General features: G+C 60.0%; 1 protein-coding gene across 1 annotated transcript; it reads left to right on the forward strand.

The window, feature by feature from the left end:
- The first annotated feature begins 839 nt into the window (after window positions 1–839).
- Window positions 840–11,001, forward strand: PHF24 (PHD finger protein 24). The gene is made up of 8 exons (XM_057413665.1): window positions 840–1,223; window positions 7,172–7,541; window positions 8,779–8,964; window positions 9,394–9,472; window positions 9,563–9,765; window positions 10,426–10,592; window positions 10,709–10,810; window positions 10,888–11,001. Exons 2-8 carry the CDS (start codon window positions 7,176–7,178, stop codon window positions 10,982–10,984), a joined length of 1,200 nt encoding a protein of 399 aa, XP_057269648.1. The 5' UTR covers window positions 840–1,223; window positions 7,172–7,175; the 3' UTR covers window positions 10,985–11,001.
- The last annotated feature ends 667 nt before the right edge of the window (window positions 11,002–11,668 follow it).

Consider the following 11,668-nt stretch of genomic DNA (forward strand, 5'->3'; position numbering starts at 1 on the left):
AGGGCACAGGGCCTGGCATGGTTGGGATGTGAGGCTGGGATGTGGGATTCCCCCCTCATCAAGGACAGGAACAATGCAGTGGGACTGAGCAGAGCATCCCTCTGCTTTAGCCAGGAGAGGACCCGCTGGGCACTGCCCAGGCCCCTCTGCTGTAACCTTCAGTGTTAATCCCAGGCCTGGCTGGAGACTGTTCCTAGAGGGACTGAAAGGTTTTTGCATCCTAAATCATCCCCAGGTACAGCTGGCAGCTCCTGAAGGAAAAGCACAGCCCCTCAGTCAGGGGTATGCCATCCCAAAGGGTGTTGGGGGTCCAAGTGACCATTTCCACCAGGTCACTGTGGGGCAGCTGGAAGTGCACATGGTGTGGGTATCCCACCTGCAGAAGCACTGCATTAGTGCCTTCTCCAGCCCAGCAGCCTCCCTCTGCCCCATCACCCCCCTTGCACCCAGCGAGCCCCCAGCCCTGCAGTGTGCACATACAGGTGATACCCAGTCCTGGGGATCAGTAGAACTGAACCCCCTGACGCTGCATTGCACTGGGAACACAGGGCTGCATGTAGCCAGGAGTCCCCATGTCCCCGCTGCACCACGGCATGGCGAGGACAGCCCGCCTGCAGCATTGACCAGCAGCCATCAGGTTAAAGCAGAGGCTTTACATAGCCCATAGTGTGCAGGGGGGACCTTTGCTCCTCTGCTGATGCATCCCCATCTCTGTAGCCCTTCAGGTTGCTTCGAGGAAAGGCGGTTCATCCCCCCGGGGCCAGAGGGGATGCGGGGAAAGCTTTTATTGGTATCTCCCAGCCAACGTCAGCCCGGGTGAAAAAAAAAACATGCTTCGTGTCTCATAGAGCTGTTTAACACAGCTCAGGCAGCAATTGGTACAGGGACAGCAAACCAGGCTGCATCTGCTCAGCCCCAGTCACAAGCTCCCTGCTTCCTCCGTGTGCGTGTGAGTGTGTGTGTGTGTGAGTGTGCGCTAGACACAGGCATCCGCTCACAGCATCTCGCTGTCTCCTGCATCCTCCAGCAGCAAGTGCAGGGCTCTGGCTCTCCGGGTACCAGCCTTCCCTGCTCCATCCCCCGGCAGGGAGCCGCACGCTGGGCACGGGATGCGGTGAGCATCTGCAGGTGGAGACAGGGTGGTCGTGGCCAGAGGCAGCGGTGATGGACATCGTGTGGACTGCTCTCTAGGGCTCGTGCTCTCCAGACAGACCCTGACCCTGGTAAGTGGCTTTTTTTGCTGCTGTTGGCGCTTTGCCTGGGGCATGGCACGGGCTGACTACACATCATGATACCCATAGGTGGGTCCCCTTGCTGCCCCCCGGGATGCTGGCTCCCTGGGATGGAGAGACTGGGAGCAGGGAAGGGGATGGGGTGGGAGGGTCCTGCCCAAGCATCGAGGTCCTCATGTGGGTGTTTGGGAGAGGGGCTGGGGAGGGAGAGGAGAAGGGGGACCTGGTCAGGAGCCGTGTCTGCTGCAGGGGAAGGGACTCTGCTGTCACGGCATTTTCACCCCACTCTGGGAGATAGAAGCGTGTGACACACCTATAAAATCTGCCATGGCGCGACAGGGAGAGCAGCACCGGCTCCGTGTCCCCAGGGTGGGGACACAGCACAGACAGGGCTCCAACCACCCCCCAGACCTAGGCACCGGCCCCCCCCCCCCCCCCCCCCCCCCCATCCCTGCAGAGGAAGGGGAGGGTACCACCATCCAGGGAGTCCCTGCCCCATGGCAACCGGGTCACCTCACAGCAGCATCCCCAGCAGTGCCACAGCACCAAGCAAGTGCCATCTGCCATGGAGAGGGGGACAAGGGGATGCTGCCCGACCCCTCTGGGCATCCCCAGCCACCTCAGGGAGGTGGGATACAGACCCCAACAAGCAGAGCCTGCTGCTGGTGCTGCCCGGCTCCGCTCTCCCCAGGCAGCAGTGCTGGCAGTGTGTGCAGGGCTGTGCCAGAGACACAGCAGCTCCTCCCAGCCCCACTCGGTGCCCTTCAGACCCTGGGTCCTCAGGGTGTGCTCCCCATCTGGACCACATCCCTCTGCCCCCAGGTCCCTCCTGCAGGCACAACACTGGAATGGGATGGAAACACCAGGAGCCTGGCGAGGGCAGGGAGGAGGCCTGGGCTACAGGAAGGCATGGGGACCAGAGCATCCTTTCCTGCTAGCGGGGAGCCACAGAGGGGGTCCTGCTCATGGTGCAGAGCAGGGTGCCATGGACCCTGCTCATGGTGTGCACCAGCAAAAGCACCCACGGGCCTTTGGTTTGCTGGTGGGGCAGGCAGGGAGGCAGCAGCCTGGACACTATGGCTTGTGCTCCAGCTCCCCATGGCACCACCAGGCACCACAACAGCGCAGCCTGCACCCCACGCACAGCCTCAGCCACCACCTCGCACCCACTGCTCTGCAATTCCCCTGCACCCAAAGCCAGCACCCACCGTGTGCGCCCACAGCCACTGCAACACCCCCAGCCCTCACCCCCCCACTGACCGTAACACCCGCCCCATGCTGCCAGCCACACCACAGCACATACACCCCACAACGCGTCCACCCTGCAGCACATACACCCCTAACACACATACACCAACACAAACACCCCTAACACACACCCCTAACACATACACCTACAACACACACAGCCCAACACACACAGCCCAACACTCACACCCCTAACACACACACCCCAACACACACACCCCTAAAACACACCCCTAACACATACACCCCTAACACACACACACGAAACACATACACCACTAGCACACATCCCTCAAACACATACATGCCAAACACACACATCTAATGCATCCAACCCTAGCACACACATCTACTCCTAACATATCCACCCCATAACAGATCCATCCCTCCCACATACACCCCTAAATCATCCACAACATAAAGCATCCAACCCTAACAAGCCCACCCCTAATATATCCACTCCAAATATATCCACCCCTAATGCATCCTACCCTAAAACATACATCCACCTGATCCACATCCACTCCTAACAGACTCACCCCGTAACACATCCATCCCTACCACATGCACCCTTAATGCATCCACACCAAAATGCATCTACTCAACACACACACACACCCCCAACACATAGAATCATAGAATAACAGAATGGTCAGATTAGGGTTGGAAAGGACCTTAAGATCACCTACTTCCAAACCCCCTGCCACAGGCAGGGACACCTCACACTAGACCATGGCGCCCCTAACACACACAACCACCCCTAACAAATCTACCCCTAACACAACCACTCCCAGTGCATCCACCCCTAACATGCACACCCACCCCTAATATATCGACCCCTAAAAATACATGCACCCCTAACACATCCAACCCATAGACACACATCCACTGTTAATGCATCCACCCCTAAAAACAAATCCACCCCTAACACATCCACACCATAACACATCTACCCCTAACACACACATCCACCCCATACACACGAATTCATCCCTAAAAATATCCAATCTTAAAAAGACATCCACTCCAGACACATCCACCCCTAATACATCCAACCCTAATACATCCATCCCTAACACATCTATCCCTAACACACCCATCCCTAACACATCCATCCCTAACACACACATCCATCCCTAACACACACATCCATCCCTAACACACACATCCACCCCTAACCACATCCATCCCTGATACCACAAGCCCATAGCAGATCCACCCCTAATACATCCATTCCTAATACATCCACCCCTAACACACACATCCACCCCTAACACATCCATCCCGGATACCACCACCCCATAGCAGATCCACCCCTAACACATCCATCCCTAACACACACATCCACCCCTAAAACATCCATCCCTGAAACCACCACCCCATAGCAGATCCACCCCTAACACATCCATCCCGGATACCACCACCCCATAGCACATCCACCCCTAAAGCATCCACCCCTAAAAACACATCAACCCCATAGCACATCCACTCCTAACATATCCAACCCTAAAAACACATCTATCCCATAAACATCCACCCCAATACACCCACTCCTAACACATCCATCTCTAACACATCCATCCCTAATACATCCACCCCATAGCACATCTGCCACTAATGCATCCACCCCACACACAGACATACACTCTCACCGTATCCATCCTGTGCTCGCAGCCACCACAACACCCGGCTGCGCTGCAATACACCCACCTGCCTGTCACCCACCCGTCACCCACCATCCTGCACCCTTGCAGCCAAGCCGGGCACCCCACAACCTCAGCATCAGATATAGGTGCTCCCCGCTCCCATTGTTAGAAAGGAGGCTTTGCAAGCACCACTGGCTCTGCATCGGGATGCTTTGCCCTGCTGCTTCCTCCTGCAGAGCCATCAGCCCTGTCCCACCAGTGCACCCCATCCCCACCTAAACCAAGCTGATCCTCACCCCAGCTGCACAAGCCTTGCCTCCAAGCCTCAGTTTCCCCATGCATGGGGCTGGGAAAGATGAGTCAATGGGTGCTAGGGAGATAAAGTGCCTTCTGATTCAATGTTTTGCTGCAGGGATGAAGTACCAAGGAGCAAATCCCCACCAGAAGAGTGTGGGGAATGGGTTCTGCCCAGGGGACGGGGCAAGGAAACAGGGAGCAGGAAGCAAGGGATGGGAAGAGGGTGGGAACGTGCCCACCATCCGCTGCGACAGGCCCTGGTGCTGGCAGAGCTCTTTGCAGGCAGCTCCAGCCCATGCACAGATTTAGCTCCTCCAGGGGGAGGACCTAAAAATAGCCCCCACGCTGGCACCCAGCACCAAGGGCAATGCCCTGGCACCTCAGGACAAGGTGAACAGGGTCCTCACCCAGGGGACAGAAACAGCACCAGAGACATTGTCCCCTAGGAACATGTGGGGATACAGACATGTAACTGGGATGCTATGGGGTGCCACAGTACCCCCTCCCTACATCCACAGACCCCGGGAAAAGGACGACCACCCAAGCCTGGAAGAACCTTGAGCCTGGCCCGGATCTGTGTGAGAGTCAGATAGGACATGGGGAGTCAGGGGGCCTGGGGAGCGCAGACCAGTTTTAGGGTATATGAGGAGCATCGGAGCCTGTGGAGAAGCAGCAGGGTCAGGAGACAGAAGCCATCCAGCCCCCAGATGTGCAGGTAGAGCCCAGCTGTGCAGCCCTAGCTGCAGGGAGGGCAGTGGGGCTGAGAACAGATGCAAGCTGTGACAGGAGTGATGCCCTCCAGACTCCAGGCACACAACAGCTGGTGACACCACACTTGGGAGTGCACGGGAAGCAGGGAGATGGCCTGGGATCTTCCAGCAGTGACAGGGCATGTGTGACCATGCCATGAACACCAGGGGAACCTGATTATGGGGGGGATTACAGCAGGCCCATACTCCAGCCACCCCATGGCTGCCCTGCCATGCTGCAGGGTGCCACCTTGAGCCCCACAGTGCTGTGGGGAGATGCTACCAGCATGCTGGGGACCAGGATCACCAGTTTAGCTACTTAGCAGACTGGTGTGCCGAGAGCTGGGACACACACCCCTCTTCTTGCTCTTCTCCATGAGCACAGCCCCTCTGCACCCCCTCCACCCTGCTTCTACCTAGGGCAGGATCCACCCAATGCTCAGTGCTGCAAACGCAGCCCTTTGGGAGGGATCCCCCTGCAGTGCCCCCAGCCAAATGACTCGAAGGCAGAGCCAAAACGCTGCCCAGCATCAGTGCTGATGCTGCCCACAGCTGATGAATCCTGAGCCATCCAGGCATGAGGTGGTGGTGGCACGGTGAGGAGGCTCCGGTGTCTTCCCTCCCACTGGCACAGCCGCAGGGATGCTGTTGCTGTGGCTCGGACACGTGCCTGCAGCGCTTCCCCGCTCCCAACCTTTGCTAAGGCCCAAGCACCATCAGGGCACCCATGGGTGCCAATACCCCCTTCCCACGGGTGTGCCGGGACCAGCGCGCCAGGACGGGGCCTTCATGTGTCACACGCCCGGCTCCGCGTGGGAATGAGCACGCAGATGGTCCCGCGGCGGAGGGGGCAGGCTGGGAATCACACACATCACATGTTGGAGCCGCCTGCCAGCGCCGCTCAGCACTGCGGGTGTGGGGCAGCAGCAATTATCCATGGGCAGGCCCCCCAGCACCGCAGCGGCGGGAGACCCTGGCGCAGTGCGAGCACTGCTGCTCATTATCCCGATACCTGGGGACTCCCCTGCTGTGGCTGGCAGCACAGGAGATGGCTGCGCTGATGGGCCCCCAGCGAGTGATGCCTCCTGGTCCCTGGGCACCAGCTGGGAATGCCTCTCTTGGCTGCAACGTCTTCCATAGCACAACCCCAGTGCTGCAGGGGGATGTTGTGCCCCACACTGCTGGAGAGCAAATCCTGCTTCTCCACAGCTTCAGCTCACCCCAACCTGCTGCTGCTGCTGCTGTTGCCGCCCCCTATTTTAGCCTAAGAAGGTCTTCTCCCAGTCCTGTGGCCAAAACCCCTTCTCAGGACCCATGAGCCCCAGATCCATGCACTGTTCCACTCCCTCCTGCACCCTCCTACATGGCCCAGCTTCTCAACATGGCTGTTGGAAGAATACGGGATACCCAGCAATCAAGGCAGCAGCACACACACGTACACATGGGCATGTGAATCCAAGAGAGGCTGGGGGTAAAAAGAGATTTAAGGAAGCTGAGACCCAGCACCAGCTCTACTATGCCCTAGCCCTGGGCAGAACTGTGGGGAGGACACCTCTCACCCTCGGCTGGACAAAGCTTTCTCCAAGGCAGAAAGGAGATGCACACAAAAGGCAGGGTTAGAGCTGGTCCAAATCCCTCCAGGATTCCTGCTCTGGTGTGGAAATGGCTGGGATGTGTTTCTTGTTAACGTGGAATCCACAGAGCAAGGATGTAGAGTCAGGATGTGGGTGCCCCAAAGCAGCTCCCTGCTTGCTCCCCCAATTCTACCATCAGCACCCAGGCCCTCCACAGCCAGAACCCCACATTACTTCAGGTCCACCTCCCCATGGCCACCACGGATGACTCCAGCACCTCCCCACCAAGCAGCCCCCATTTCTCCCTACCCTGAGCTATGAGAAAGCTGGGGGACACCCTTTTGGGGCCAGAGGCACAGCGCAGGGAAGGGGTGCAGCAGCAGCACAGCACCTTTATCTCTGAGCACTTTCCTTCCCCCGCACAGAGCCATGGGGGTGCTGATGTCCAGGCGGCAGACGGTGGAGAAGGTGCAGAAGGTCAGCTTGGCCGTGTCAGCCTTTAAGGACGGGCTGCGGGAGCAGCCCTCGACGCGGCGGCGCGCAGGGGCAGGGGACGCCCGTCGGGGGACGCTGGAGCAGTCGGTGCAGGAGGGAGAGGACGAGGCGTCGGCGGGGCCCTCCCAGCCCGAGGAGACCAGCGCGGGGAAGGCGGCCTGGGAACGGCTGCGGGATGGCCGCGGCGTGGAGCCGGAGGAGTTCGACCGGGCCAACAGGTTCACGCCTCCCGCCTTCATCCGGCCCAAGCGGGAGCTGGGCGATGATGAACCCCCCGACATCAGCCTGCAGAGGGAGCAGGTGAGCAACGAGCGGGGATGGGGCGGTGCAGCGCTGCGCCGGCAGCGCCGGGGGGGCACGGAGCAGGGGCAGGGTCACCGGGCACGGCGGAGCCCCATGGAGGGGATCAGTGGGGGGGCTGCAGATGTCATGGGGGGGGAGTGTGAAACTGTGCGCTGGAGAGACCCTGTCGTGGGGAGGAGAGGTCAGTGCTGGGCACAGACAGCTCCAGCTCTGAGGCCCCCAGCACAAGAAGGATGTGGACCTGCTTGAGGGAGTCCAGAAGAGGCCACAGAGATGCTGCGGGGGCTGGAGCAGCTCTGCTCTGGAGCCAGGCTGAGAGAGATGGGCTGGGTCAGCCTGGAGAAGAGAAGGTTCCTTAAGGGGGGACCTTAGAGCAGCTCCAGTGCCTAAAGGTGTTACAGGAAAGCTGGAGAGGGGCTTTGGACAAGGGCCTGTAGGGACAGGACAAAGGGGAATGGCTTTGAACTAGCAGAGGGGAGATTTAAATCGGATATAAGGAAGAAGCTCTTCCTTGTGAGGGTGAGGTGCTGGCACAGGTTACCCAGAGAAGCTGTGGCTGTCCCATCCCTCGCAACGTTCAAGGCCAGGTTGGATGGGGCTTGGAGCAACCTGCTCTAGTGGAAGGTGTTCATGCCCATGGCAGGGGGTTGGAACTGAATGAGTTTTAAGGTCCCTCCCAGCCCAGTCTATTCTGTGATTCTATGTTTGTCAGCCCTCAACTCAAGCCATCCATCCACACTGAGACCCTTACAGCTCAGCCCACTACAACCCAACAGCTTATCTGCCTATGCCCACAGTCCTACAGCCCACCCATCCTCACCCATGACCCTACCCACCCATCCACCCACCCAAACAAGCCTACACCCCAGCCCATCCTACTTACAGCTAACCCACCCACAACTACAACCAGCTAACCCACAGATCAGCACTTCCACCCATCCACACTACAGCCAACCTACAACCCACAGCCCAGCCATCCACACCTACCACGCTGCACCCCAAAGAACCAACAACCCCAGTCCCTCCTGCCATTCACCCTCCATTCATGATCCACATTCACCCTCCTCTAACCCAACCAGCCATGCCCCTACAACCCCACCACCCACCGATTCCCTACGCCAGCCCCACACAATCCCATCCTCTCACCCAACACCCAACCCCACCTTAACCCCCACCTTGAGAAGCCACCCCCTGTGCCCATTGCCCCCTCTGAGCACCTGCCCATGTCCCCCAGGTCCATAACGACGAGATGTGTGAGATCTGTGAGGTGTGGACGGCCGAGAGCCTCTTTCCGTGCCGCGTCTGCAGCCGGGTGTACCACGACGGCTGCCTGCGCCGCATGGGCTACCTGCAGAACAACAGCGCCGTGGAGGTGACCGAGACGGCGCACACCGAGACGGGCTGGAGCTGCTACTACTGCGTGAGTGCAGGGGGTGGGGGGTACCGGGGGCTTCTGTGGCGGGGTGGGTGCTCCACAGGGTGAGGAGCAGGGTCTCACATCTCAGCCTGGTGCAGGGCGATGGGGAACCTGCTGCTCCCCAGCTCCTGCCACTGCTTTGGCCTGATGGGGAGGCATCAGGGGAGAGTAGACCTTTGCCACATCCCCTCTGCTGCAGCCAGCCTCACAGCACCTTGGTGGGGATACGGCACCACAAATGTCCTGCTAGGCACACGAAGACCAGGGGTGCGGAGCCACCCCACTGTAGCACCCCTGGGTGACGCAGCACTCCATGCCTTTCTGTGTGCCTGCATCCACGTGCTTTCAAGGGATCCCTGTGCCACAGCGCAGCCAGGTGCTCCCCCCATCCCATGCCTTTGCCCCACGGCTCCTCTCTGCCCCCCACCCCAGGACAACCTCAACCTGCTTCTGACGGATGAAGAGATGTACAGCCTGATGGAGACCATGAAGCAGTGCAAGATCATTCCAGGTGTGTATTCCACCAACAGCAGGTCCCAGGTGGTTGGGGAGGTGAATCCCCCCCATCCTGAGCACTGCACAGCCCATGCATACCCCACAGAGACCTCCCTGTCCCTGGATGACTTCCTGCACTACAAGCACCTGGTGCACAAGCAGCAGTTTGAGCAGCCCATGGCCGAGGCGCAGGAGGAGCAAGCGACCCTTCAGTTCTCTGCCCTGGACCCTGACAAGAAGGGGCACATTGAGTGGCACGACTTCCTCTCCCATGAGTCCATCCAGCTGCTGCAGAAACTACGGCCACAGGTACAGCTGTGGGTCTAGGGGCCAGCTCCAGCGGGCTGCACCCATTACCATGACACCCAAGGCCAGCTCCCAAGGCCAAAACTCATGCACATGGCACCTAAGGTCAGTTCCTACGGCTAGCACCCATGGCCACAGAACCTGGGATTGGCTCCCATGGCCATAGCATCCATGGCCGTAACACCCAAGTCCAGTTCCCATGGCCAGCACCCGTGGCCCCAGTACCTGAGACTGGCTCCCATGGCCAGCACCCATGCCCATGGCACACAAGATCAGTTCCTATGGCCAGCACCCATTCCCATGGCACGCAAGGTCAGTTCCTGTGGCCAGCACCCATGCCCATGGCACGCAAGGTCAGTTCCTATGGCCAGCACCCATGCCCATGGCACGCAAGGTCAGCTCCTATGGCCAACACCCACTGCTATGGTACCCATGGCCAGCACTCTGTAACACCCAAGGCTAGCTCCCACAGCCAGCACCCATGGCCAGGTCCCATTGCCATGACACCCATGGCTAACTCCCTTTGCCATCACACCCAATGCCAGCTCCTATGACCATGATACCCAAGTCCAGCTTCCACAGCCAACACCTGTGCCATGATACCCAAGTCCAGCACCCATGGCCATGACATCCATGCTCCCCATTCCCTTCTGTGCCCCTCAGAACGCACTGCTGCGGCTGCTGACCGCCAAGGAACGGGAGCGCGTGCGGGCAGCCTTCCTGGCCCTGGACCAGGACAACGACGGCTTCATCGGGGAGGCCGAGTGCCGCCGTGCCCGGCACTCCTGGTTCCGCAAGCACCACAAGGAGACACCATCCTGCAACGTCAGGTATGGGGATACCTCCCCCTTGGAGCGAGCCGGGGTTTCCACCACAACCCATCACCCCTTAGAGGTGCTGGGCACACAAACGGGTGCCCCGTTCCCATAGTCCCCCCTCCCCACAGCATCAGCCACGTGGGGCCCATATCGGAGAGCAGCCCCGCCAGCAGCAGCAGCAGCAGGAGCCTGGAGAAGACCCCGCGTGCGCTGGAGCAGGAGGAGCCCAGGTGAGACGGGGATGGTGGCGATGGGGGGGGACACCCCCACCGTGGGGCAGCCGCAGTGACCCCGTGTGTGCCCGCAGGCCCGTGGACTGGCCCGGCTTCCTGCGGGACAACGTCGCCTTCGTGCTGGCCGCCCGCCCCAACAGCGCCGCCCTGCACCTCCTGCCCCCCGCGTAAAGCCCCTCGGCGCCACCTTGGCCTCTCCCGCTACCACCACCCCGCCCTGCCCTCCCCTGAGGGCGGAGCTGGGTGGTGATTGGCTGGCGAGGATGCGGCCGAGCTGCCTTCTCCACCTGCCTCCGCTTTCGATTGGCTGTGAAGACGATGGGTGCCGGGCTCTGACTGGCTGAGGGAGAGGGGCGCGGTTTTGGGGATCTCTGATTGGTGGGGAGGGGTAGGGTGTGGTCCCACGGTCTCCCCGCAGCCCACCGCGGGGATGCCATGGGCACAGGGAGCTGTTGTCCCCATGATCCCCAGCCCCACAGCACCCGGTCACCCACCAGCCCTGCAGCTAACAGGTCCCCATGAAGAAGTGGAGTTTGCTTTGTTCCTGGGGCCAAGTCTGGGTACGTTTGGGGTGAGAGCAGAGCCTCCACGCGTCCCCAGCACCGTGGGGCAGTGCGAGTGAACCTCTGCATGCCACCGGCGTCAGCACCCGTGGGTCTGCGGCAAGCACTGGCTCAGCTCATGGCCATGGTGAATCCTTGGTGCTGACCCTCACTTGGCTTCTCCCTGCGTGGCTCCAGTGTGTGCTGGAGCACAGGAAGTCCATCCTTGCACCCACAGCTCATGGCTGAGTCTCGAGTCTGGGGACCAAACATTTCATGCCAACATGAAGGGTATGGGAAGGGTCACTGGGAA

Source organism: Pezoporus wallicus, unplaced genomic scaffold (assembly GCF_028554395.1).
Source record: "Pezoporus wallicus isolate ANWC-B61680 ecotype Strahan unplaced genomic scaffold, APGP_CSIRO_Pwel_v1 contig_8776, whole genome shotgun sequence".
Classification (NCBI taxonomy): domain Eukaryota; kingdom Metazoa; phylum Chordata; class Aves; order Psittaciformes; family Psittacidae; genus Pezoporus; species Pezoporus wallicus.

Excerpts from the sequence above, each read along its gene's own strand:
- PHF24 (XM_057413665.1), top strand. The coding sequence starts at position 7,176 with ATGGGGGTGCTGATGTCCAGGCGGCAGACGGTGGAGAAGGTGCAGAAG. Across the intron at positions 8,965-9,393 it reads GCTGGAGCTGCTACTACTGC|GACAACCTCAACCTGCTTCT; the intron begins GTGAGTGCAGGG and ends CCCCCACCCCAG. Across the intron at positions 9,473-9,562 it reads GCAGTGCAAGATCATTCCAG|AGACCTCCCTGTCCCTGGAT; the intron begins GTGTGTATTCCA and ends CATACCCCACAG.